The 27,503-nt window shown below is 38.5% G+C and overlaps 2 protein-coding genes and 1 long non-coding RNA gene across 6 annotated transcripts in view; 1 reads left to right on the top strand and 2 right to left on the bottom strand.

The window, feature by feature from the left end:
* Nucleotides 1–8,726: 8,726 nt before the first annotated feature.
* LOC126926841 (uncharacterized) lies at nucleotides 8,727–10,163 on the bottom strand. Its single transcript, XR_007714929.1, has 3 exons — nucleotides 9,918–10,163; nucleotides 8,960–9,282; nucleotides 8,727–8,881 (listed from the first exon to the last, which is right to left on the bottom strand). It is a non-coding gene; the product is annotated as an uncharacterized LOC126926841 (long non-coding RNA).
* Nucleotides 10,164–18,515: 8,352 nt separating this feature from the next.
* LOC126926783 (uncharacterized) overlaps nucleotides 18,516–27,503 on the top strand; it is a 77,496-nt gene continuing 68,508 nt past the window's right edge. The window contains exons 1-3 of one of the 4 annotated variants that reach the window (XR_007714861.1): nucleotides 19,268–19,361; nucleotides 20,083–20,153; nucleotides 20,271–21,463. Coding sequence is in view for 1 of the 4 variants with exons in the window: in XM_050743122.1 (XP_050599079.1) it covers nucleotides 19,304–19,361; nucleotides 20,083–21,275 (1,251 nt within the window). In the remaining 3 variants the exon portion in view is untranslated. Of the gene's footprint in view, nucleotides 21,487–27,503 lie in introns of those variants that run through there. The other 3 variants (XR_007714859.1, XR_007714860.1, XM_050743122.1) reach the window with 3 other exon arrangements.
* On the bottom strand, nucleotides 22,131–27,288 carry LOC126926914 (uncharacterized). The gene is made up of 3 exons (XM_050743231.1): nucleotides 26,271–27,288; nucleotides 22,281–25,742; nucleotides 22,131–22,228 (listed from the first exon to the last, which is right to left on the bottom strand). Exons 1-3 carry the CDS (start codon nucleotides 27,286–27,288, stop codon nucleotides 22,131–22,133), a joined length of 4,578 nt encoding a protein of 1,525 aa, XP_050599188.1.

The following is a 27,503-nucleotide window of genomic DNA, read 5'->3' as shown; positions in this document are numbered from 1 at the left end:
AGAAGAGAAATTAAATTTCGTGCTACAACGTTCGTATAAATATCAGATTTTAGATTCAAAGTTTCCAATATATATATTTTTCGATCTTTTTTTTTCTCCATTCGATATGATGATTACGGTGACTCGAAGTTGTTCCCATTCGTTAGAAGATGCGTATGTACTAACAATTAAATAATTTCCTTATAAAAGGAAAGAAACTTTTGGGACAAAGTAATATGTTCCTTCTTACGATAAAATACCCACTGTACGTAATATTTGCGCGCAACGATGGTAACAATAATATTAATTTCTTGATCCTTTTTTGTTTTTATTTGTACAAGATTTACGATAGTTTCATTAATATAATTGCGCGTAATTAACGACATTACAATGTGATCGATCGATACTCATTGAAGACTGGCTTGTTTAGATTGGAAATTTCCATAACATTCATCCCTAATCATCTATGCAGATTCCAGATATGTACCGTTATACCGTGTTGCGTGAACAACGAAATAAGCGTAACCCGTATCATCGGTTGACACAGCCAACATAGTTAAGGTAAACCAATTAAGGCAACGAGTTAGTAAAACGATTACCCTTCACGTTTTCTCCACGTTATAATCGTGTACGATCCGCCTACCATGAGAAAGGTTATTTGGCAATAGACAAAAAATAGTAAAAAGTCATGTAACAACTATAGCAAGAATCCGATATTAACCGGTTAACCGAGTCATTTTTTAAACTAGTTTTTTAAACGTAATTTATTTTTAACGGAAATTAAACGTCGCGTAGATAAAAGAACAGCAATTGGTAATTTGTATACTGTTCGTGGATTTCTAGCCATGGAACGTTAAAAACATAGACAGTTGAAATACTATAATAATACGAATCCGACAGACAAGCAACGATAATTTATTGAAAATCGGTAATGAAAAACGAACGGAATTTGCAAGAAAACAACATTATAAGTTGTTATTTTTAATATTAGACGCTTGCCTATTATTGGGTTGGCAACTTAGCGATTGTGGATTTTGTCATTAGGTGGTATTGACAAAATTCGCAATCACATAGATGCCAACCCAATATTTATCGTATGCAAGAAGAACCTTACGATATCTCGAGCGATTTTAATCGAGGTATAGTTGCAAACAACTTTTTTCATTAACTGCTGCAACTGCTATCTTAAAGTATATAAGCACGAGCGGAATATTTGGAAAAGAAGCGAAGAAAGAAACGTTTTGCGTTTGTAACAAAATTGAAGGACGAACATCCTTTAGACAAACTGTCAAGGCGGATATTCATAAATAAAATTGTTCGTTGTATGACTACGGATACGATGAAGAAAGCTTTCTCGCTTTAGTTAGAGTTTAGACATTCCCACGTCGGATAAATAGATTCGCAAAGCGGAAATAATAGTCTTGCGAGTTCTTCTCGCGAAAAGTACGACGTTGGCTGATAACGAATTAACGAAACTTTACGAGATCTTGTACGTCGTGTAATTGGGAACTTTGTTCGGGTACGAATGAAACTTGTACAGGAGCGACGGGAAGCATAATATCGCCGACAGCCTCAAAATATTTATAACAGCCACAATGTGATCAAATCGCGAGTTTAAACGAATGATCCGTTAATAAATATCAGACGAAGCAGGGAATTGTTTTGACGGAAAAGTAATAAAAATTGGTTCAAGTTCGTGGAATTTTCCTTCCGATGCCAAAATACCTGATGGAAATATCTACGTTAAATTTTTGAGATTCGAAGCTTAGCGAAAGAAATAATTTGATTCTAACGACAAGTTCTTCGTGTATCATAATCTTTCATAAGTAGATTAAAACGAGTATTATTTAACAAATTGTATATTCGATGATATACATTTGATTTGTATAAATCGGTTTCGTTCGACAACTTAAATTCGAATATACAGGATTCTTTATTTTCGAGAAGATCGCGTTTGAAAATTTACCAAGCGTACTAGAACATGGCTAATTCTGGACCGAAGAGGAGTAAACAATCGACAGGACGCTATTCTACGTGTGAAAATAAACTGAGAATGTGGAACAAAATTTATTCGCAAGACGCATTGTTTTCAAGAAAAATACATTTTTTTAATTTATCACGTAATGAGCCAAGTTCAAGTATACTTGGTAGGCAAATTTTCAATCTTGGAATCTCTTGAATACGAAGCGTCCTACGAACAAATTTTCCTCTATATTTCCCTGCCATTTTCTCTTTTCTCTTTATAATAAATATATTTCGATAAATTTATAATTATCGTTTCTTACTTTTACAGCGTGTCATACGAACGATACATAAACATAACAATCTATAATTTTCTGACGATCTAACAAGTCCACCTGCTATTTGTTTCTATTAAATTTCTATATATACATGTAGTATCGTGGACAAAAGGCCTAAGATATCTGCCGAATCGTAAACAATGTCGCGAGAGCCGCGGCATCGTCGGGTACATCAAGGTGTCGTCGGTCCTTTTTAAGTTTCGTGGTAAGGGCCCGCGTGACCCTGGCCACGCGCGTTTCGGGACACGTGTCTCGAACGACGGGAAAAGACAAAAGAAACGTTAAAGTCAGTATTAGTTGAGAAGCCGGAGAGAACGGATGCGAAAGGTGTGCAGAGTGTGAATTGAGAAGCGAGAGCGAGCGAGTGTAGAAGCCGAAGAGTGTGAATCGGGAAGTCGAAAGCCGCGTCTGAAAATAAGACGTACGACAGCATTGTAATTATTTCGTTGCTTCGAATATTATTAATTAAATCAAAACATCATTACTTGTCCTTTCCTCTAAGACCCATTAAGATACTACATACATATTATTATAAATTTTCAAATTATTTAATTATGCAAGAGCAAGATCTTGAAAAAAATTAATCGAAAACGTAAGACGGAGCTGGTCCCGTTTCGTTTGATAAAACTGACATCTCATATACGACCTGAGGCATTCTACGAGCTTGGCGCAGGTTTAATAGAAATGTTCGGTAAATATGGACACAGATAGCGAATGTTACTTGTATAAACATTCACTCTGATCGAGAACTAAAAAATCTGGAATTTTCTGCTCTTGTGCTGAATTACAGTGGTTCGCGAAAATATTTGAATATCCCTGCAAACTCCTTGTGGACATATTATTAAGAATATCTTGATATCCTATCGATACTGTGACAAGATTAACGTATTATTACAATTTCAAACGAGTATGACAATGTATGTAAGAGTCGCAGGACATTTACTGCAATTAATTGTATGTTTGAGACTACTACTAATGTTGTATACTAATTTTTCGTTAAGCATATGTTTGCAATAAATGCATTGCAACCTCTATATATATATATCGAATTGGTTTCAAATTTTCCATAATGTATTAATAACAAGAGTTCTGTAGAAAACGTTCGAATAATGTATTCAATTACACGTAATTGATATTGCCTATTTAATATAATCGGAGAAATAGTTTCATTCATTTCATAGTCAATTCATTTTAAGAATTAGCGAGAATACGAGTACGTAATAGGAACTTTAATAATCCCAGAATCCCATAGGCAAGTAAAAAAAAATAATTTAATTGAATTTGCTTTAGTTCAACTTTATTTCTATTTCTTATTTAATGCAATTCTATTTTATTTAATTTTAATTTCCATTTTTCTTTCATTTTATTAATAATTTAATATAATCCTAACTCAATAACATAAATCATATAAAAAAGGATATATAAATAAATCGGTACAATACGATGCAAGCTAAATTTATGTACCAAAACTTTGACCACACCTTATAGATACGATAACTAATTGGAAATTAAGTAAAAACTACTTGTAATAACCCGCATTGCTTGTCGGGTTGGAGGAGATATTCAATCAACAAATAATTTCGCTACGTTCGAAATCTTCTCGCTCCTTAATCCATTTTCTTTCTGATTACAGTAAACAGCATTAATTCCGTTCTCGATTAATTAATCTTATCAGTAGTATACTTATAGCATTCTATAAAACATTAAATAAGTGACATTTAAGTTAAAAAATTATTTGCATATTATTATTTATACACTTTTGTTTGCATATATCATTATAAATATTAATGGAATAAACTAATAGGACAACATATTTCTTAAACAAATGGAAAAATGAAAAGTCGATGGATTTTCATTTAACAAGCGTGTATCATTTGTAGCATTATGACAACTTCGCGATCCATTTGCTCAGCAAGTACTATCTTCAATAACTAAATCCTTTTAAATTAGTTAAACCTTCAGTGTCCTATTTTCCTATTCACTAAACGACATTTTTAATACGAATCAATTCGTTTCGCTAAAGGCACTAAAAATTGATTATTAAAATAGAACTATACATTTTATATATTTTACACTAGTTCTCGTTGTCATATGATTACAATAACTTTAATGAATAAACGATCCTAAACAGTAACAGCATAAACGAGCTTATCTCAAGTATATCAATATTATACCAATATGTAGAAGTTTATATTTCCAAAATACCTGTCTTTAAAAGTAGAATAATAGCAAACAAGGCAGTAAATAAAGTAAACGATCGTATTGCTCAACAGTCTTAACAAATAAAGCAACGATGCTAAAAGTAACAAAAATTGCTCCATAGCATATGTCCTCACAATTAAATTACGAATTAAAAAGGAGAATAGGAGTAAAATTAACAAATCGAATGTAAGCAAATGAAAGAATCATTCTGTATTATGTTTCCCTCGCTAGTGGCGGGATATTCAAACTTTTAATAATGATAGCGTCTCTTCAATCAAGAAATCACACATCCAAAAACTTTTACCTCGTAATAACGGTATTATTATACCATCGAATAAGTAAAAAATTAACACTCACCAAGAAAACGGTATAAGCAACGAAGATTTACAGCTTGGCCTTCGCGAGACAATAGTGGTGGTTGGCGCCAGACAAGTGGTCGAGAAGAGTATGCCCTACTGCACAGTCATAGGCATAGATCGTGCACCCGAATTCGAACGACCTCCGTGATACATTTCTTGCGCTACGCGAATAGGTGCACCTGTTTGCGTGCCACTTAATATCGCGTACGCACGAAACAGCTCGAGAATTATCCACGAATTCTACGAATTCGCAGTTACTAATCGCTTACCAAACGTCGATTATGTCGTTAGCGCTTGAAAAGACATTCGAATGTAATTGTTGCAAAAGATAAAGGAGCTTTGTAAAATAGACGATCCAATTCCTATCGCGTTCACAGTCGAAGTGGTACTGTGAGGCTCGTTGCGACCCGGCGTCCCCTTCTACGATCGACCCCCGAGCTCAATAGCCAATCAGCGTTACGCATTCTCCAACGTTCAAAATCCTTCCGTTGGATCCACGGACGGCCGATGTCAGTTATGTGAGGGGGTGGAAAGCACTTTTGGCGGTATCACGTGTTGCTTCGCTGTAAACATGGACGATCTGGATTTAATTCAATTATCCAAAGCGAGAGAAACGGCGTTTGATTGGTGGCGCGAAAATTACCGATTTCGTTGCGCATATTGACAAAGTTATGGCGCGGGATCTGTATGGCATGTACTATATAGCTTTTCTCGCGGGCTATGTTTCTTTATATTGTATATCGAAGTACGCACCTAACGTTTCAAGAGAAGCTTTGCATGCCTTGTATAACTTGAACTGTAGTTTAGATTTACAACTTTACTTTAGTCTTTATGTTTTCTTACTTTTCAAGAGGTAATCTGCGATACTTGTAAATAGATACTACATATATATGTACGTTAACTTGTAATGTGTAATATTCCTGTTTGGTTAGGTCTATATTTTCTAATGTGACAAATATGTGTATGGTGGCCATCTTGTACAAGTAAACTGATATTATTAGCGTAATTTTACAAATTACAAGTCATAAATTATTCCTTTTTCCAAACAAGGAAATATACGAGAAAAAATAGAACAGATTCTTACGATTATTTTTGTGAAGTTTTGAAAAAATCATGTATTTAAGTATTCACGAGAAAGGGAAGACAGAAAAGAAATGCAAAGATGGAAGGTTTCGAATATGTAAAACGTAGTGAAATCCGTAAATGATTTCATAACTGCTCTTGAACATTTCTTACAAACAAACGAGTCATCTCATACTTTCCTACAGGAGAAGGACATATTCATCAGAAAAAATTCCATTGATGTTGTCTATGAATGCTTATGCATCCAGCGAAGTCTGTGATTATTTTCTTTATCTGGAAACATACGTTATAGTTTTGAAGTTATAGTTTTACATTATTTGTTCACAATCGTTATAAAAAGACCGGAAATGTATTCAGGTCACGCACATGCTTTACTGCTTTATACGTACCATCGATGTTAAAAAACAACTCGCACCGAAAGGATTAATATAATTTTTATTTAAATTTTTTATTTCGTATTCATAAACGAAAACTGTGTTGTGTTGTTTGTCCGCAAATATGTAAAACGATTCCATTATATTATAAAGTTCTGAAAATCGATAATTTTCGTTATACATTTCGTTAGTTAAAATAGTTAAATGACTTTCCAGAAACAAATCATGCTTCATGGACATTTTGAGCTTAGTTAACGTAAAAGTTAAACCTTGTTCTGTAATTAGTTAAGTTACATGAAATTAAATGGATTTCAAGTAGCTGGTATGTAAATGATACTTAAACTAACATGTAATGCTTAAATCGTAAAATAAATATACATCTAAAATCAGTTAAATTTAGGAAATCAATATCGATAAACGCGAAACTATAAATAACATCTTTAAGTCAAAGATTATTTGAAAGAATTTCAATTTCACTTCAAACTTGAAAGGATATTTCAGATCAAGTAAATAACAAATTTATACCGGTATAGTGATCGCATGTTTCTTGAATTCAAACAATTTGTGTAATCGGTACGAGAATGTATGCAATATGGGATATTAAAGAGAATCGCATTAGGCATTATTGCACCATGTACGTCATAAATCGTCGATGAAAGCTCTGAAGCGGGCAAAAAAGTTTATAGCTTCGATAAATAAACTGTTCTTTGTAAATGATAGGTTAAAAAGTAGGTAATCAGCATTAATATCAATAGGATATTCCATCGAATAATTTTAAGGATCTTTGTATTATAACATATCCTTTAGATAAAAGATAATTGTTAGTTTTATAACGAAGAATCCACAAGTGTTTCTACAGTAACAAAGTAATTAACGTTTCCTTAAGGGACTAATTCTTGTTACAGATTTCTTTCACCTTCATCTTTGAAACTATTCATAAATTATATTTATATCTTTCAAAAAATCACATCCTAATCCTTAATAATGCTCACAGTTTTGTAGTATTTAATATCTTTTGATTTATTCGAGATTTCTTCAAATCTAATACAGAATTCAAAATGTTTCACGTATTTATTATAGTCTATAGATTATGCTTACAGACTTGGTTCATGTATGTACGTATGTGTATTATACATTATTGTATTTAAGAATTTATATGATCGTCCCATGAAATACCTCTAGTCTGTAGGAAACAGTCTGTTGCTACTATGGTTTAGATGAAAGAATATTATGACATGTCGTTTAACTGTATGATACCATCTATTAATGTACCAACGATGACTTTAATGACAGTCTAATAGATATTGCGCTACAACTTTTATCGACGTGACTTATTTCTATGATGCACTTCGACAAGCTGATTTCAGCCAAATCAAGTCAAACGAAGTTTCTTATGTTTAATATTCATATAAACTTACTATGCATGTACGTAGTTTGTTTCAATAGCATCTACGTACTTTAAGAAACTAGTTGATGACGTTGTTTCAATAACACAATCATAGTGGTTTTTAGAATAATCATGATTCGAACGCAGACTATTAGGGGATGATATGTTTTAAGAACAAAAATTATAGTTTTCCCTTCTAAAACATGAGATTGAGATTGAAATAATTTTGAAAGAAGAGCGAAATAATTTTAATTCTTTAACCATTTAACTCTACCTTAATAACAAAATACAAGAACGTGTTAAGTATACATTATTACTAATTTAATTATTTATATCACTAATAAACAATATTCTTAATTCGCAATTCTTATATCATTGAACTATACTATTAATGAAATGATTTTATATAACTTGCAATTCAATGGAATAAAAACATGAATGAAATATTTAAACATACCTACGTACATAGATTTCCAATAATTTTACGTAACTTTATGAATTAAAACGTTATAATATATTTTGCATATATATACGGTATATATCTGTTACATTTATCAAAAATGATTCTTGTTCAATTACATTCGCCACTTATATCGCGGAAGCGTAAAATTATTTCAAACAATATGAAAATAATTTATCGTGAAAAATATTTTACGTATTGTTTCTCGTTTTTATCGTAAATTAAGCACGTTCCCATTTCTTGCCATAAGAAATAATGGATAATCGATAACAATAGCGTAACGAAAGTAAAAATTATTGTTCATTCACGTTTTGAACGTAATTTTATCAGCTGTACTTTTTCAGCTACTTTGATTTTACTTAATTTCAAAGAACATATTTAAATAATAGCTGGCTTAACGTATGAAATATAACGTCGAAATATTACCGCGACTGTCTTGAACAGATTTCCGCCTGTAGATGACTTTAAACGTTTCCGTATTTCGTAATTTGCGAGAAACGAATCTCACATACATTTCTACGAGACCTTGCTCTGTCCACCTTGCAGTTCTTTCCTTGATTGACTTTCAAATTTCCCCCTGGATTCTAGGCTGTTTCTGTCATATAGAGTGAAGAGTTCGCTGGCCCTCGAAGCAAAGAGACAAGCACATAGAAAGTCTGCCTTTGGGGTTGGAAGTAAGCATAATTTACGATACGATGATCTAATCCCTTCATCACGCTTGGAATATACATGGTTGCCTGTAAAAGGACGCAGTTTTATATTCAGCAAGTTGCAAAGAAAAGATCTATGTCATTTTGTGATCTTATAGTACTCACTCGAGAGAAAAGGAAATTTTAATCAACGTTATATAATATTGATGAAATCCAATTGCTGGGTCAAGAAGAAGAGAAAAATATCCTCCGCCATTGATAAGAAATATTTCATTTGACTTTCTGTTTTAATATACTGCGGGCACGAGAAAATATTTGCGCGTGTCCATATTTTCCAATGAACCGTTTTCCTATCAGCTTTTATATTTCAAATCAAATCCTTATAATCGTATGAAAGTACCATTAAATAATACCAAGTTTAATACATGTATCATGTATTTATATTCATATTATTTAAATACCTTTCGTAGTCACTGTATAACTGCCATCTATGGATAACACATAATTCTCTATTTTTTCCTTCTGTAGCCGATATTGCACGACATGCATTATTTATTGATTTGTACGTGTGTCCACAATAGGTAGATTTCTCTCTATGTGTATTCATAAAAAAAATTCGTTGAATTCAAATCAGATGATGGAGGAGATTATTTTATTGGACACGTTTATTCTATCTATTCTATCGAGGGTTCGATTTAAACGTTCGATTTAAATGTTAAATAAAAAGTACGGTATATCAAATAAATAGGATTAATTTTTGGATCTACGCTTATCAGATATTTTATACTTCTCTCATTAAACATGTACTACAAATTTACGAAGTTTTAGATTACTTCCTTGTAACATTCTCTCTCTCTCTCTCTCTCTCTCTATATATATATATATATATATATATATATATATATATATATTTGTATATATATATATAAATATACAAATATGTACATATATATAAGATCGTAATCCGGGGATAATTCAGGGATCTATTCTGTAGTCTGAAAATCGAGTTTTTATTATGGAGTAAATGATAAAATACAAAAATAAACAACAATTAATATGCGTCTATAACAATAAATAATAATTATATAAACGGGAAATAAAAAGTCTTTAGTACAATGTTTACCTGAAAATCGAGAATCGATTTTCAACGTCCTGAGCTACCGATCTTTCTTCTTCAGTCTTTAAAATTTTAAATAACTATTCTGTAACCTTGTCTGTCTCTAATGTAACTCTCTGTCCGTCCGTTCGCGAAAAATTTGCTTCTTAAAATGGTCGTCCATAAAACAAAAGAAGGTCTGTCCGTGAAACACAGCCTGTCGTGCTACCCGTAAAACAAAAAGAATCCCTATCCTACATGAACTCTAGGGAGTTTATACCGCCCCTCGAATGGGGAGTGGAACAGATTCCCTTCAGATCCCCGATTACCGTTATCCACTTCATATATGGAGTTTGAAATCCTTCTTAGAATTATGAAAGGTCCTTTCCTAATTTCTTCCAGCTTATTTCTATTCATTTTTTTTCCGTTATGGGTGAAGACCATATCACCGATTTTAAATTCGTGTTCTCTTCTTTTTTTATCGTATTTTTGTTTGTTAATTTCGAAATTTCTTGTTGAGTTTTTGAATGCTTCTTCTCTGTCTCTTTTTAGGTTTATCTTATTCTCCATTATTTCCTTAGGGACGATTTCAATCATTTTTCCATTCAGTAAATGATTTGGGGCAAACCCCGTTACACTGTGTCTGGTGTTATTGTTTTCTTCTACGCTTTCTTCTGTGATTTTTGTCCAGTTTCTCTTATTTTTGTCTGAATTACATCTGATCCTGTTTACTAATGTTTGATTTACCCTTTTGTTCAGTCCATTGGAGGATGGGCAGTCTGTCGAGGTGAAAATTAATTTAATCTTCCTTTTCCTCGTATACTCTTGAATTTCTTTGGATGTCATTACTGGGTATCGGTCTGCAAGGATAATTTTTATGCAATCAGTTTCTCCTGTCGAGTCTATAAGTTTTATGATATCTTCTGTGTGTTGTGTTTTCGATGTGGACATAAAAACAGCCCTTGAAAAATGATCGATGAGTATGTGCATGTATTTCTTTGGTGAGTTGTTATTGGGTGAAATCGACCTGGGAAATTCAGTGCTTCATAAATCATACAAGGTTGTTTCTTGGGCAGTGGCTCTGGCTTTCTGTCCAATCTTGCGTTACTCCCTTGTGTTTTTCTTCCCTTCGTCTGATATTGCCCCAAGAATCCGATTAAGCCATTTGTTGATTGTACTGTTTCTTTATCGATTTTATCTTGAATGTGTATGGGTAATCCAATAACAATTAGATTTATCCCTGTCTCTTCAGAAGTCTTCCTCCTTACTTCCAATATTAATCATTCCTTTTTTATGGCATATTCAGTGAATGAACCTGAAATGTATTTAAAGTTATAAGCGTATCGTACTGCAGACCAACCTTTATTGCCAGAAGCTTTTTGAACTGCCACCTTCCAATTTTCCCAGTTGTATTCTTCATCCTTCGGCAGATTTGTCTGGTACCATTCTGATGCTGTTTTTCCCAGATATTTCTTCAAATTCTTGATCCTTTTTTCATCAGTTTGGATTTCGTATTTTTCGTATTCGGTTTCATACTCATATTAGAGTATGGAAGGGATGCGTATGTGAAATATGAATATTTCATACTCCAATCTGTGGCTTTTTGCGTTCCATCAAATTGTTTTATGACAAAGTCTGTGCCTTCTCTCTCATGCATGTTTTGTTTCTGGAAGATTTCTAATAATGTTTCTGTTTGAAGATTGGGCTTTTCGATTTCGGTCTTTATTTTCCTTGTGGGGATGATCTCCGATTCTTCTAAGTAAATATCTCGAAACACGAAGTTTAAACTTGTACCGATGTATGACGCTGCCGTTGCGTCATCCATCGTGAGTGCAATGTTTCTGTAATGGCTTACCTTGGTTAAGTTGTTTGCGGCTTTCTTCACTATCGATAAACTGAATAACCGCGGACGATGATCTCTTGCTTGATATTCTGGAGGAAAGACATCACATACTTCATCTTCTGGTTTTCTTATGGATTCTTATGCATTCTATTTTCTCCCTCTTGCGTTCTCGTTCACGGCGATACGTAGCTTCACTTCTAACGGCATGGCGTAGTGAAAATCGATTTGTAAGATGGTAATTTGGTGATAATTCAGGGATCGATTCTGTAGTCTGAAAATCGAGTTTTTATTATGAAGTAAATAATAAAATACAAAAATAAACGACAATTAATATGCGTTTATAACAATAAATAACAATAATTATATAAACGGGAAATAACAAGTCTTTAGTACAATGTTTACCTGAAAATTGAGAATCGATTTTCAACGTCCTGAGCTACCGATCTTTCTTCTTCAGTCTTTAAAATCTTAAATAACTATTCCGTAACCTTGTTTGTCTCTAATGTAACTCTCTATCCGTCCGTTCGGGAAAAACGTGCTTGTTAAAATGGTCGTCCGTAAAACAAGGGAAGATCGGTCTGTCCGTGAAACACAGCCTGTCGTGCTACCCGCGAAACAAAAAGAATCCCTATCCTACATGAAATCTAGGGATCTTGCATATATATATGTATCCTTTTAAAATTCTAAAAAATTATACAGATTCATAAAAATATAGTTAAAGACTTTGTAATATAGCGGTTTTTAAATAAATATATATAGTTTTTAAATAAATGTTAAATTTCTTCCGACTATTCGTATCACATTACGATTATGCTCTTTTAGTTCTATAGCTTACGAAGTTAGTTTAGAAGTCGAGGCTTACCTCACAGGCTTACACAAAAGTATTGGTTGAAGTTTTCCTATCAAAAAAAAAAAAGTAAAAAAAAAGGAAAAAGTTGTAATCGCTTTAATCCGCAGGTTGTAGTTAACACGTTTGTGTTTCGATTTAAAAGTTAATTCAATTAATCCATAATATCGAAATGTTGCTAACTGTTATTTTATATTTTTTTTATATTATTTGATATTTAATCGTTTGATGAATACCATAGATATCTGATATTTAATCATTTAGATGAATTTCATAGATATGTAATATTTCATCGTTAGATGCGTTCCATCAAAGTTTAATATTCATCCGCCCACGTTCTCTAAGGGAAGATTTCATATAAACTAATATTCATAACGTTTTAAGACATTTATAAAATAATTACGTAACACTTTATGTTAATTTGGAAATTTAAATAAATTAGAGAATTATCAACACCATTCGTTGTTATAACGATGCTTAATAACTCGGAATACAAACAGCTTTCAAGTAATCGGATAAAATTTATCATGCTGCTAAAGTAAAAGTATGATTTATACAAGGTAAAATCTCCTTTGTAAGTAGTGTGATGCTCGTAATGTCAGGCACACGAAGTATACGCGCATATTATATCACGTAATTTCAGCTTTATTCCATCTCTTAATCGCTTGGTTTGAAGAAGCCGTAAGTAACAAGCGAAGCCATAGCGTAAAATAGTTTTATTAAACTTGTAAACAAATATAAGAAATATAGTCGTAGTATCCAACTGCAAGTTCAAATGCGAAAAATAACGTTCGGGAAAATTTGTGACATGGTGAGAAATTTTATACTCATATCCTAAATTGATAACATATATATTATTTGTAGAAAATTATATTTATTTGTATATATGTAAACATAATATCTATTAATGAAAAAGTTAATTAAGAAATATTCTATTATTATTACTATTCGTATCAATTATTTTTCATTTAATAAAAAACTAGTGTACACCAACTCATGTTCATTCTACTGATCTTATTTTTACGGTTCGAAATATATATATCGAATTTCGATTTTCCATCGTGTTTCGCTTATGATTCGTAAATATTAATTAGCATGCGATTAATTGGTGTTATAATTCAGAATGTTCGATATTCATTTACATTTATATTACTTTCACGTTATAGTTAAATATTTAACGTTGGTTAAATATTTTATTATTTGAAAGACTTGTGTCTATACTTCATATGCGACAAAAATTGAGAATTATTCACGTTTTTTAATTTAACGATCCTACTTTTATTTCAATTAAATCTCGATTCTTAAACTTTCATTTATTCGCGTCAAAATTAAATCCTAAGCTTCAATCCTACGCTTCCCTATGTAAAAACCTTTTAATCCTTATTTTTCGAATAGTTTGCGAGAATTGATCTTCGCTCAAGAATTAACGCCACTCAAGTACTAATTGATTCCATCTCCAGAGCGCTTAAGTGACATTCGATTGTCGCTTGAGTAGTTCTTATCCTCGATGTAAAATACGACAGAATTTCGATTCCTCGATCATTAATTACATTATGAGACTACTTTCTCACGCTTTTCCATTCCACGCCGTGATTCCGCTCGCCTAACTACTCTTTCGCTATAGCGCCGATCAGACTTTCAACAAGGTAACGATTAATCTCGATAATGAAATTTCCATCACTATCGCAATAAAAAAGATTATTCTACGTTAAGCTATATCTTCTTTTATTAATTGACAGAATGCATCGATACGTTGATCGCCACGTGAATTTTATAGATTTTGGCCAATAGATCGAATAGAAACACAGAGTGTGATTCTACGTGAAAAATAAGAAAGATAGGAAAAACACCTGGTATGATTTATTACAATTAATTTTTTTTCATCCGAGGATCGAAATTGAGGATTTAACCGGTGTACTGAAATTTTTACAAATTTTATTCCACATTTTCCACTCGGTTTTTCACGTAGAATCAGTAATTGCTCGCTTCTGCCGCAATATTTTTCAGCCCATTTACATTATTAAAAGAAACGTTTTACTTTTCCAAGGTATTGTATTACATTCGCGCACTCTTCTCCGACAACGTTACCTAATTCCTTCATATCGTCGGAAATTCCTTGGCCCGTGAGATTTAGCCTATTTTAGCGATCCTGGGAAATTCAATGAATAACAGTCGATTCGATCGATACGAGGAATTTTAAAGTTCGTTCCTCGGTATTCGTGTAATTTCATTATTCGCGTTTCATTCGTTGGGAACTTGCGTTAATTTGTTCGCCAACTGGAGGTTGCATAAGTCCGTCGATTTTTATTTCCACGAACTGTTAAAATAGGATAAAATTTTGTTGCCATAAATTGTATTTAACGTCTTTAGCGGAGTTATCAACCACGAGCTATTGTATAAAGCTTATTACTTATTGTATAGAACTTTTACTATATCGTAGATCAATAACGTACTAAGATTATGAAAAATAATTTCACGTGGCTGAGATACGACGGAGATTCGGAAGATTTTGGAGATTTATGCTCGTAATATTAAGACTTATGTACGCGACTCGAATATTTATGTATTCTCCTTCAATATCCTTAATCCCTTCGATATGACGTATAAAATTTACAAATTGCCATTTTAACACAATTCAAATATAGTTCACGTGGACTACACGCGAACGATGTGGTTTCGAATTTATTAACTAAGCGTTATACGTTCCTCAATGTGGACATTACTTATGTACATGGAATGTACGATTATAGTTAGAAACGTGGCTGAAAATACAGATTTGTTAATGGTATAAGTTACAGTTGCACAATGATGAGTCATAGCAGATGAGATTACCATAACTTCGAATATAACTTTTATCGTTACAATTCTATGTTAACGTTGTATTTGCATCTGACAGTTTGTTGAATTGCGTGATATCACGAAGATGGCGAACTAAGTTTAACTTGGTTTAAGAATATAAGTTTAACGATAAGTGAAATCTACCAGTTTCTTCTCTTTTTTCTTCTTTTTTTCTTTTTATTTTGCTTATTTCCTTATTTCGAGAGTTTCGTATAATTCTCATCTATCCAGGAATAATTTAAATGTAGAAAACAATTCAACGAAATGAGAAATATACGTTTGTTTCATGTGCGATTAAAAAATTGCATCCGACGAATTTAATATATCAATTAATAAGTATTATATTTGTTTGGAATGTTATTTCTGCAAAATTGTTTAGAATTGTTCTTTGGATATTTAATAATACGTATCTTGTAAGTTAACGAAGATAATCGCGATTTGTTGTTTTTTTTTTTTTTTTTTTTTTTTTTTTATTAATGTAACTTTTACATACTGCTGTGTCCGCTAAAATAAATTCAGATATTATGGAGGTTTCAAATACGTAACGACAAGAAGATATTGTGCCTGGAAAATAGTAGTAAATGTTGAATATGTCGATGTTAAAACGTCTTTAATATATTCGGTATAAATATATCGAATTTAATTTATTTTCAAATTACATTATTATTTAATGCTCGCGATTAACAACCATTTCCAATTACATATTTAATGATGCATCTATTATCAGAACTTATTAAAACATCGCATCTCATCGAAGATCACGTTATTCTGTGATTGTTTCGTACTCGCTACGTTTTATGTACGTACACGTAATGAGAATTAAAATTTATCGAAGGAGGAGCTGCGGTCTGCGAATAATTTGTTAACAAAAGCGAAAAAAAAGAATCGTGTTAAATCTAACTAAGTATCTCTGTCTGTTGTTACAAATATTACGTTAAAATTGTGTACGAGACGAATAAATCGTAGAGAAATAGGGAATCGAAGAGGCAATTATGGCATAGAAATTAACAGGAAAAAATAATCTTATCTGTTAATTTTTATAGGATAGTTTGCTTTTTAATTTTTATCTATAGGGATAAGAGTAACCATTAGAAATGTAGTATCGTGGGCAAAAGGCCCAAGATATCGGCCGAACCGTATACAAAGTGGCGAGAGCCGTGGCGTCGTCGAGTACATCAATGTGTCGTCGGTCCTTTCAAGTGGACAGTTTTGTGGAAAGAGCCTGCGTGACTCTGGCCACGGGGTTTCGGGACACGTGTTCGATGGGACGAGAAAAAACAAAGAGACGCTAAGGGTAGTGTTAGTTGAGACGCCAGCGAGAACGAATTCAAAAGGCGTGCAGTATGAGTTGAGAAGCGAGAGCGTGCGAGTGCAGATGCCGAAGACGAGAGTTGTAGAGTTGCTAGCGTTGTAGAGAGATCGAGTTGTTAGTTATAGAGTTGCGAGAATGATTTGAACGGAATAAGACTTTTGTGTTTTAGTTCAATTTGAACATTTATCGTTCTCTGTCCATTTAATCTCTGTTATTTTTATTTATCTTAATAAATAGTATTAGGAGAATTTTACAAATCTAAATCATCCTAATCCTATCCTTTTTCCGATACTACAGAAATACTTATAGAAATTTAATGGAATTTTCTGTTAAAATTACATCTACCTTGATTGAAGGAAATTTTAATTAATTTCATTCTTAAAACTCAACGAATCAAAGTAAATGCTTAACATTCGTCATACATTAATTGAATTCGCTAAAATTGATGTACCAAATACATTTCACCATGATGAAAATGTTTTAACGTTTGCATCGATATAATAGCGTTTGTACTGGTGTATTTATCGATGATATGTTTACTTGAAATACGTGAAAACAAAGTATAGCTACAACAGGCTGTTTAAAAACAGAATGTAAATTATTGAACGTACTTTCGTACTGTGACGATAAATCGTGGGGATTGTTAATGAATTATTATGCACTCGGTAATAAAATACGCTTGCAAAATACAACATCTTTTTGCATGGAAGCTTTGATATTAATATTAAATATGCAAACAGGATATACAGCGTGATGAAGGCTATTCATTTAGTTTGCTTATTACTTTATAGAATGTTATAAACGTTAATGTTACGCCACGAGGCTTAACACAGGCTGTATTTTCTAACCGTCACTCGCGGCCCTACAATGTCTCAGTCAGATCGTCTTATCTGACCGCCGGATCATATACAATGTATCGACGAGCGCATAGCTGTCGCCAAGCAGCGAGTTCTCGAAACGTCGAATTTGGTCCGTTACGTTTTCCACGCAAGAACAGACATACGTGATCATAGGCGCGAACGGTGGCGTGACCTAAGTATAGTGGGGGTCGTCTTAAAGATGAGACAAAGAAATCATCAAAAGTCGATCAGTTCCTTGTGACGTTACACTTGTAACGTCGAACGTTACACTTTGAGTCAAATTCTGAACGCCAATTCAAGTCGATCCGCGACATAGCCAAACATTCGCTTATTTTATTAAGTATAATATCGTGCTACGTCCACCAAGAGATTAAGCTCAATTGTAAGAGCCTTGCTCTATATTGTATACATCTATATTATCTGCGTGCGATAAAGTTGTTAATTGTTTATATCTTTTCAATCGTGTAGACTAATTGTTGGAAATATATATTATTATAATTCTGTGACTCTCAGTGTTATACCGCATCAACCACCCCGATTATCCTAACCGAAATACGGGGATCGAACTATTCGTGGTGTCGATTATTCTAATCGTAACGGGAATTTACGACTCTCGTTGACGCGTATTCTAACGACCGCGTCTCCCCGCGATAGCTCGAAATTACATGGTCCTTCGAGCCGGATTCAGTGTCAAGTGAAGAGTGCACGCCAGTGACACCCACTACAATACAGTGCCACGTGAATCCAACACAACCAGCAGCGGAAGCGTTACCACCCCAGCGAAGTCAGTAACGTTAAGGGTCGACACATTTGAAGAGGTATAATTCGGTGGTTGAAACGCAACCACACATCCTCCTACCGCAAGGTGGATAATCGCCAACAGAAGTAAGTCCAAACGATTTCACTATCAATTACATAAAAAATAATGTCAACCGGAGACGAGCTCGCCAACTTGCGTCGTCGCCGGGGCTACTGTAGCGCCCAGTTTACACGCCTCGCAAAAAAACTGGAAGACATCGAACAATCAGGCTGTCCGGACGAGATCGACTTGCTTCAAATTAAAGAACGTCTAGAAACCTTCGAGAAGGAAATCCGTGCATTACAACACCAGATCGTAACTTTAGACGAGGGAGAGATCGCGCGCGGCAGTGAGCTAGCGGAAGAATACGAAAGGCTGCAATGCCGAGTAGCCAAACAATTAATCAATACACGACGAAGTACGCCGTCACAGTCGACAAGCGGCGAATCAGCCGTCGGCCGCGAGTCCGCGTCGCTCAAACTACCGGAGGTTCGCATACCTACATTTGATGGCGCCCTCGAAGATTGGCAGTCGTTTCACGATGCCTTCTCATCAGCGATAGATAGAAATGAAAATTTAGCACCGGTTCAGAAATTTCATCATCTCCGAACAGCCCTGACTGGCTGGGCCGCGCGAAGCATACAGTCATTACCCATCACCGACGCAAATTACGCAATCGCCATGGACGCTCTTAGGGAAAAATTCGACTGCCACCGTCAGATCTGCATGCGTCACTGGGATTTGCTTTTCGACTATCCCAAAATAACTAAAGAAACACCAGAAGCTATAGACGATCTTATCGAGACAGTTAAAGTACATCTCCAAGCGTTAGAAAGACTCGGGGACCCAGTCACGTCAAACGCCATTCTCATAAAGCTTGTCACGTCGAAGTTACCCTCAGCCGTTGTTCGCGAATGGCAACATACCCTACCGGACAAGAAATTGCCGCCATATACGCATTTAGTAGATTTTCTGAAAACACGGACGAATAGCGACAGAGCGTGTTCATCATTAACCGTCAAAAAGGGGGCGTCCGATCAACACGACCGTCGGCGACAGGACACGCCGCGAAGCTATACATTCGTAACTACACATAATACGTTGTTGTGTCCGAACTGCCACGGACAACACGAATTATGGAATTGCCATGTCTTCAAAACGAAGACGCCCAAAGAACGCCTGGAAATCGCCAAAAGGGCGTCGCTCTGTACCAATTGTTTAGGCAAGGGACACGCTCTCACTCAATGCTCCGCGGGATCATGTCGCATCTGTAGACAGCGACATCACACGTATCTGCATCAAGGCCAGGGGCATAGCAAAACACGAACACGTGTCGGCCGAACATCGAGCGGTCGATCGTCAAGCGACCGATCATCCAGCGGTCGATCTTCGCCCAGTTCACCGTCCCCGCGTTCGTCACATCGTTCGAAACGCTCATCTTCGTCTCCCCGATCGTCTCGCCGGTATTCTCGCCGAGAGTCTCCCCGAGAGTCTCCCCGAGCGTCTCCCCGAACGTCTCCCCGAGCGTCTCGTCGAGATTCTCGCCGAGAGTCTCCCCGAACGTCTCCGCGAACATCCCCGACACGCGAATCTCGGTTACCGCGATCGGCGGCATCGGGATCGACCATATCGTCCAGTCCTAAACGACACGGAAAACAATGACGTCATCAGACGAGCCTGTTAGGGACCGAACCACAGAAAACGGACTCATCGACCCCGCTCCCTTTTGAACCATTGCAACACGACTTGTTAGTCACAGCGCAGGTCAACATCTTGAATAATGAAATTCAACCAGTTCGTTGTAGAGCTCTGCTAGATACCGGCTCTAGCATGAACTTTATCGCCGAAAGGCTCGCTAACTCATTAAAACTCAATCAACAGAAATGTTCGGTCCCAATCGGAGCACTCAACACGTTATCGACGACCTCGAAACGCTACATCACGGCCACGATCACCTCTATTGACGGCACATACGAACGCAACTTGACGTTTCTGATCATACCGACTATCGCGTCTTGGATCCCAAACCAACCCGTAGATCGCTCAACAATACAGATACCTAGGAATCTCCAATTAGCCGATCCAAGATTCCATAGACCTGCTCCGATCGAAATATTGTTGAGCGCCGGACCAACACTAGCATCACTCTGTGTCGGCCAACTTGATATCAGTCAAGCAAACGGGCCCGACTTGCGTCTGCAAAAGACGAGATTCGGATGGGTCATCGGGGGGAGCCCAACCTCACAATCATTAGCATACGCATTTCACACCTCCACGACGGCTTTACAGGCGGACCTCGCCCGTTTTTGGGAAATGGACGAGGGTCCGTCCACCGCACGAATTTCGGAAGCGGAGCGACAGTGCGAGGAGCACTTTCGAAATCACGTTCAACGCAACAACGAAGGGCGATACGTTGTCGCTCTCCCATTCAACGAAACAACTCCTCCGCTTGGATCTTCGAAAGCCATGGCAATGAAGCGACTCACTTCCCTCTGCCGTCGATTCCAACGAGACAAACAATTCGAAGCCGACTATCACGCCGTAATACAAGAATACTTGGAATTAGGACATATGACGAAGATCACCACGGACCACTGCACGGACGACGGATATTTTCTGCCACATCACGGCGTGATCAAAGAATCCAGCCGGACTACAAAACTCCGAGTTGTGTTTGACGGATCTGCACCAACCACCACCGGAGTTTCATTAAACGACGTACTTCATACGGGACCGAAACTACAAGACGACATATTTCTTATCCTTTTAAGATTTCGTTTTCATCAGTATGTCATTACAGGCTGTATTTTCGAGCTATCGCGGGGAGACGCGGTCGTTAGAATATGCGCCAACGGGAGTCGTAAATTCCCGTTACGATCAGAATGATCGACACCACGAATAGTTCGATCCCCGTATTTCGATTAAGATAATAGGGGTGATTCAGGTATGATAACACTGTGGCTCACAGAGTTAAAATTTATATTTCCAACACTTAATATACACGAATGAATAGATATAAACACTTAATAACTTATCACGCTGCAATAATAGAGTAGCACGGTATGAGACTTAATGTTAGAAATTCGGCGTTAGATCTTTGACTCAATGTGTAACGTTCGACGCGTCACAAGGAACTGATCGACTTTAGATGATTTCTTTGTTTCATCTTTAAGACGACCCCCACTATACTTAGGTCACGCCACCGTTCGCGCCTATGATCACGTATGTCTGTTCTTGCGTGGAAAACGTAACGGACCAAATTCGACGTTTCGAGAACTCGCTGCTTGGCGACAGCTATGCGTTCGTCGATACATTGTATATGATCCGGCGGTCAGATAAGACGATCTGACTGAGACATTGTAGGGCCGCGAGTGACGGTTAGAAAATACAGCCTGTGTTAAGCCTAGTGGCGTAACATCCTCCCCCCGTTGAGAGAGTACCGATCAAATGATATGGTGTGGAGTCAGGTGCGTCGCTGGCGAATCTCCTTCGCTCCGTGGGGGTGGTCGGAAGGGTCTGGATCTGGGTGAATGGGTAAGGGGACCAATCTTTTGACGCCACGATCCAGGGTAGTTGTTGCCGTCTGCACGGTAGCGGTCCGTATGATTCCGTCGACTCCTGGATGGACCTTGATCACGCGGCCCAAAGGCCATTGCATGGGTGGTACGTTATCCTCCCTGAGAACTACTACGGTGCCTTCTCGGATATCATGTTTGCCCTTGTCCCATTTATTGCGGCGGGTTAGCTCGTTGAGGTACTCTCGATGCCATCTGCTCCAGAACTGCTGTTTGATCTGGTGGATGCGCTGCCAACTTGATAACCGTCCTGATGAAACTGTCCTGAAATCACGCTCCCGTAAACTCGTGAGTGTGTCACCGATTAGAAAATGACCGGGAGTGAGGACAGGGGGATCTTTCGGATCGGGTGATATGGGAGTCAGTGGGCGTGAATTGAGGATGGCTTCAATCTCAACCACAAGAGTATGAAGGTGCTCAAAGGTCAATAGCTCCGTGCCGACGACGCGGATGAGATGGCGCTTGAAGGATTTCACCGCGGCTTCCCATAAACCGCCAAAGTGTGGTGAGTTTGGAGGGTTGAAACGCCATTGTATCTGTCGGTCGGCGAGAAAATTCTGTACCCTCTCCTTGTGGTCGTCAGACTGCAATAGGGTCCGGAGTTCTTGCAGCTCCCGGTTGGCCCCGACGAAATTGGTGCCATTGTCGGTAAGGATGGTTGCGCAATGTCCTCGCCGCGAAATGAATCGACGTAGAGCGGCTAGGAAAGCGTCGGTGGTTAGATCGCTGACTAGTTCTATATGGACAGCCTTGGTTGCTAAACAAACGAATATGGCAGCGTATATTTTTATTTTACGTCGGTTGCGATCCCTCCTCTCCTTGATGTAGAATGGGCCGCAGTAGTCGATTCCGACGTTCGTAAACGGACGCGATTCGGTAATACGCGCCTCTGGCAAATCACCCATCAAATATTCCACTGGTGGCGGGTTGGCTCTGCAGCAGCGGACGCACCTTTTAATGGTACGCCACACTTGGCTACGACTGTCGATCGGCCAGTAGCGCAATCTTACCGCGTACAGGGTGGCTTGTGTCCCGGTGTGGTGGTTTTTCCGATGCTCCTGGTTTATGATGAGCTCTGTAACAGATGCTTTGGGTAATATAATGGGGTATTTTTGATTGAAGGGTATAGAAGAGTTGGTTAGTCGTCCTCCGACTCGTAATATCCCATCTTCGTCGAGGAAGGGATTTAATGGTTGTAGTTTTCCTCCAACGTCCCTGCTTCGATCTTTCTGTAGTGTCCGAATTTCCGTCGCAAAATGACCGGATTGTATGATTTTGATCACCCTGTTGTGAGCCCTGGTTAATTCGTCTGTTGTTAGATGGGCAGCTAGGTGTTGTTTATGTTTCCATCGAAGACACCAAGCGACGACTCTGATTAGTCTGGTCCAGGACGAGTATCGGTGAAGGAGGGGGTTATCGTTGTTATTCGTCGTTAGACAGATCGTTTTTTTCTGTTCCGGGATGTCCCCCGACGGTGTAGGAATCCAGATCGGCCAGTTCTCCTGCTGCTGCTTGAGCCATTCGGGTCCGTGTTTCCAGATGTTTGGACGCAGGAATTCCTTGGGAGCCTGCCCTCGGGAGATCAGATCCGCTGGGTTGTCATCCGTAGGCACATGCCGCCAATCGGCGATGTTGGTTTTCGTTTGGATCTCGGCCACGCGGTTCGCTACGAATGTTTTTAACGTATGTGGCGAGGACTTGATCCACTGGAGCACGATGGTCGAATCTGTCCAATAAACGATCCGAGAAACGTCTATAGTGAGGGAATTCTTTACCATGGACATTAGCGAGGTGAGGAGCAATGCTCCGCTTAATTCGAGTCTTGGGATTGTCAAGGATTTTAGCGGCGCGACCTTTGATCGCACGGTGAGTAATTGGGTTTCGATATGTCCATCCGAGCTGAGACTGCGCAGATATATACATGCCCCGTATGCCTTTTCACTGGCGTCGCAAAAACCGTGTAGTTCTATCTGAGTGGCTGCCTTGACCACCGTTTTGCGAGGAAATCGAATATCACTAAGCAAGGGTAGTTGGGTATAGTATCGGTCCCATTCTGTATGCAATTCGGATGGCAATGATTCATTCCAGTCTAGTTTTAATGCCCAGACGCGTTGAAGCAATATTTTGGCTCTGACAATCACTGGCGCGAGCAATCCTAATGGATCATAGATTCGGGCTATCACCGAACTCATTGATCGCTTTGTGACACGGGTGATGGTCGCTGTGGGTTCAACTGAGTACAGTATTGTGTCATCCTGGGAATCCCAATAGATACCTAGAGTTTTCAATGTCTGTGACTCACCCAATTGTAGTGTTCGATTTGTCTTTCTCTCGGATAGTCCACGCAGTATGTCCTTATCGTTAGATGCCCATTCACGGATGTTTAAGCCGCCCGATCTGAGAAGGTCCGTGAGTTCGTGTCGTACCGCTATTAACTCTTCCTTTGTATCGGCCCCGGTGAGGGCGTCGTCGACATAGAAATCACGCTGTACAACCGATGACGCTCGCGGAAATCGATTTCCTTCGTCTTCTGCCAATTGTTTCAGGCAGCGGAGTGCTAAATATGGGGCAGCTGATAGTCCGAAGGTCACGGTGTTGAGCTGATAAGTATCGATTTCCCCGTTGGAATTGCGCCATAGAATCAGTTGATATTTACGATCGTCTGGGCGTACGAGAATTTGTCGATACATCTTCTCGATGTCACCCGTTAGGACATACTGATGTGATCGGAATCTCAGCAGAATCTCAACCAGATCTTCTTGGAGTTTGGGTCCGGTATGTAGAGTGTCGTTGAGAGAAACTCCGGTGGTGCTGATTGCTGATCCATCGAACACTACCCGGAGTTTAGTGGTGTTGCTCGATTCCTTTATCACGCCGTGATGCGGCAAATAGTAACCATTATTTGAGGGATGAGTGTGCGGAATCTTGGTCATATGACCTAAGTCTAAATATTCTTGGATCACCGTGTTGTACGCGGCTTCGAATTGCTTATCGCGTTGGAACCGGCGAGAAAGAGCGGCGAGTCTACTCATTGCAACGGACTTTGATGTCCCAATTGTGGGAAGCTTCTCGTTGAAGGGCAGGGCGACGATATATCGCCCTTCCTTGTTGCGTCGGACATGGTTACGGAAATGTTCTTCGCACTGTAATTCCGCTTCCGATAAATGTGTGGTGGATGGTCCCTCGTCGATTTCCCAAAATCGCGAGAGATCCGTTTGTAGATCGGCTGTGGTAATGTGAAACGAATGTGTGCCCGATTGCGTGGATGGGCTCCCCCCGATAACCCAACCGAAGCGAGTTTTCTGCAAACATAACTCAGTATCGATGGATTGTGATATTTTAATCTGCCCGACACATAATGAGGCTAACGTTGGTCCCGAGCTCAATAATATTTCGATAGGGCTTGGTATGTGAAATGTTGGATCGGCTAATTTTAGATTTTTGGGTATCTGGAGAGCGGACCGATCGATTGGGTGGTCTGGGACTGCCGATGATATTGTTGGGATTACTAAAAACGTTGCTGTGCGTTCATATTTGCCATCCATAGAAACAATGGTTGTCGTTAGTTGGCTCCTTGCGATAGTGGTCAAGTCGTCGAGGGCTCCGATTGGGACCGAACATCTCTTTCGTTTTATACCGAGGGAGTTTGCGAATTTCTCAGTCATGAAATTCATACTAGAGCCAGTATCTAGCAGTGCTCTGGCTCGAATTGGAGATGCCCTCTTGTCTAGCACATCGATCTGTGCTGTGACCAGCAGATCATGATGCGGCGTAACGTCTAGAGATATATGTGTCGTTTCGGTCCCTTCCTTTGCGGCCCGTTTGTCTAGTCAGTTTTGACCTGGTTGGGTTTTGGACGAGGATTCTGGAACATTACCCTTGGTCCGTGATGCGCGTGACTCATACGAAGTGTGAACTTTTGTATCGCTTGGAGCCGAAGGTGTAGGGTTATTTGAATGTTTGGCGGGTCGTCTCGAATGGTGGACCGAACGCGACTTCGATGATCCGGATGGCGATTGTCCATGAGAGGATCGTTCGTACGATGAACGACATCCCGACGATCGACCGCTTGATGAACGACTGTCTGACGACGACCGACCGCTCGATGAACGACTGCTCGACGACCGCGAATTTTCTTGTATTTGTTCTCGGTGTAGGTACGTATGATGTCGTCGCCCGCAGATATGACACGAACGCGCGGTGCACTGTGTTATCGAATGTCCGTTGCCTAGACAGTTTGTACACAGCGATGCCATTTTTACGAGTTGAAGGCGTTCTATGGTTGATTTGGCTTTGAAAACTTTACAGTCTCTGAGGTTGTGGGGTCCGTCGCAGGTCGGACACACCAGCGCCCTGCTGGTTGTAGCATAGGTTCGTCCATGTGGTAGGTTATATCGGCGACGATGAGGTTTGGGGGGTGGCTCCTTTGTTTTCGTTACTTTAGAGAGGAGCTGATTCCCGTTGGCTCGTGTTTTTAGGAATTCCATCAGCTGATGGTAGGAAGGTACTTCCTGATTTGGCAACGTACGTTGCCATTTACGCATACTAGACGAAGGCAATTTTGACGCGATCAACTCGATAAGTACTACATCTGAAGTTACAGACTGTCCTAATCTTTCGAGCGCTTTGAGATTTACGCTGATGGTTTCCATCAAATCCTCAATGGCTTCAGGAGTTTCCTTTTCTATTTCGGGATAACTGCGCATCAATTCCCAATGACGCATACAGATCCGGAGGGGGCAATTAAATTTCTCCTTCAATGTGTTAAGCGCGATGGGGTAGTTGGCATCTGTGGGTTCCAATGATTGGATGCTCCGTGCGGCCCGTCCAGTGATAGCTGCGCGTAGATATTGAAATTTCTGGACATTCGTTAAATTTTCATTACGATCTACAGTGGATGAGAACGTGTCATAAAAATAGGTCCAGTTCTCGAGGGCACCGTCGAACGGAGGAGCGCGGACCTCTGGTAAGGTAAGTGATGTCGGCTCGGGCTTCACGCCTGAATCGCGCGTTTTAGTCGGAGAGGGGTTTGGTGCGGGTATTTTATCAAGGAGACCTGTGAACCGTACGTCAATCTCCAGCCTCTCTTGATACAACGCGGCGGCCCGATCGACTTCCCCTTCATCTAACCCTTCTAACTCGTCTTGAACCGCGAGTAACTTCTTCCAGACGTCGTCGAACGCTTGACGGCAAGATACTAAGTAGCCGTTGTCTACTTGACCAGACTCTTCGTATTCATCGAGTTGGCGTTTCGTGATTGTAAAGCGGTTGGCGAGGCCGCTTCGTCTCCGCCTCAATGTGCTGATCGAGTCAGGTTGGGCCATATTTGATTTTAATGGTAGGAACGATCTTACCTGGATCAAATGGGCGTTGGTCAGAGAGTCGGTTTTTACTCGCTACAGTGTGGCGTGGGCTCGTGTAGATGCTGAACGAAGGAGGTGTTCCTCTCCGGTGGCGGCTCCTTTGGTCAGTTGACTAAGGTGTTGGAATGTGGATTTCACGTGACACTGTATAGTCACTGGTCAGTGCACTTCTTTGA

Source organism: Bombus affinis, unplaced genomic scaffold (assembly GCF_024516045.1).
Source record: "Bombus affinis isolate iyBomAffi1 unplaced genomic scaffold, iyBomAffi1.2 ctg00000059.1, whole genome shotgun sequence".
Taxonomy (NCBI): Eukaryota; Metazoa; Arthropoda; class Insecta; order Hymenoptera; family Apidae; genus Bombus; species Bombus affinis.
Note: the sequence above shows the minus strand (reverse complement) of the source record. Positions and strands in the feature narration are given on the sequence as shown.

Bases quoted from the DNA above. Each gene is read 5' to 3' on its own strand.
- LOC126926914 (XM_050743231.1), bottom strand. From the start codon at position 27,288: ATGGCCCAACCTGACTCGATCAGCACATTGAGGCGGAGACGAAGCGGC. The intron at 25,743-26,270 runs GTAAAGTTTTCA...ATATATCTCTAG, and splicing joins ACCCCACAACCTCAGAGACT to ACGTTACGCCGCATCATGAT. The intron at 22,229-22,280 runs GTCATTTTCTAA...GCGTGATTTCAG, and splicing joins TCCCCCTGTCCTCACTCCCG to GACAGTTTCATCAGGACGGT.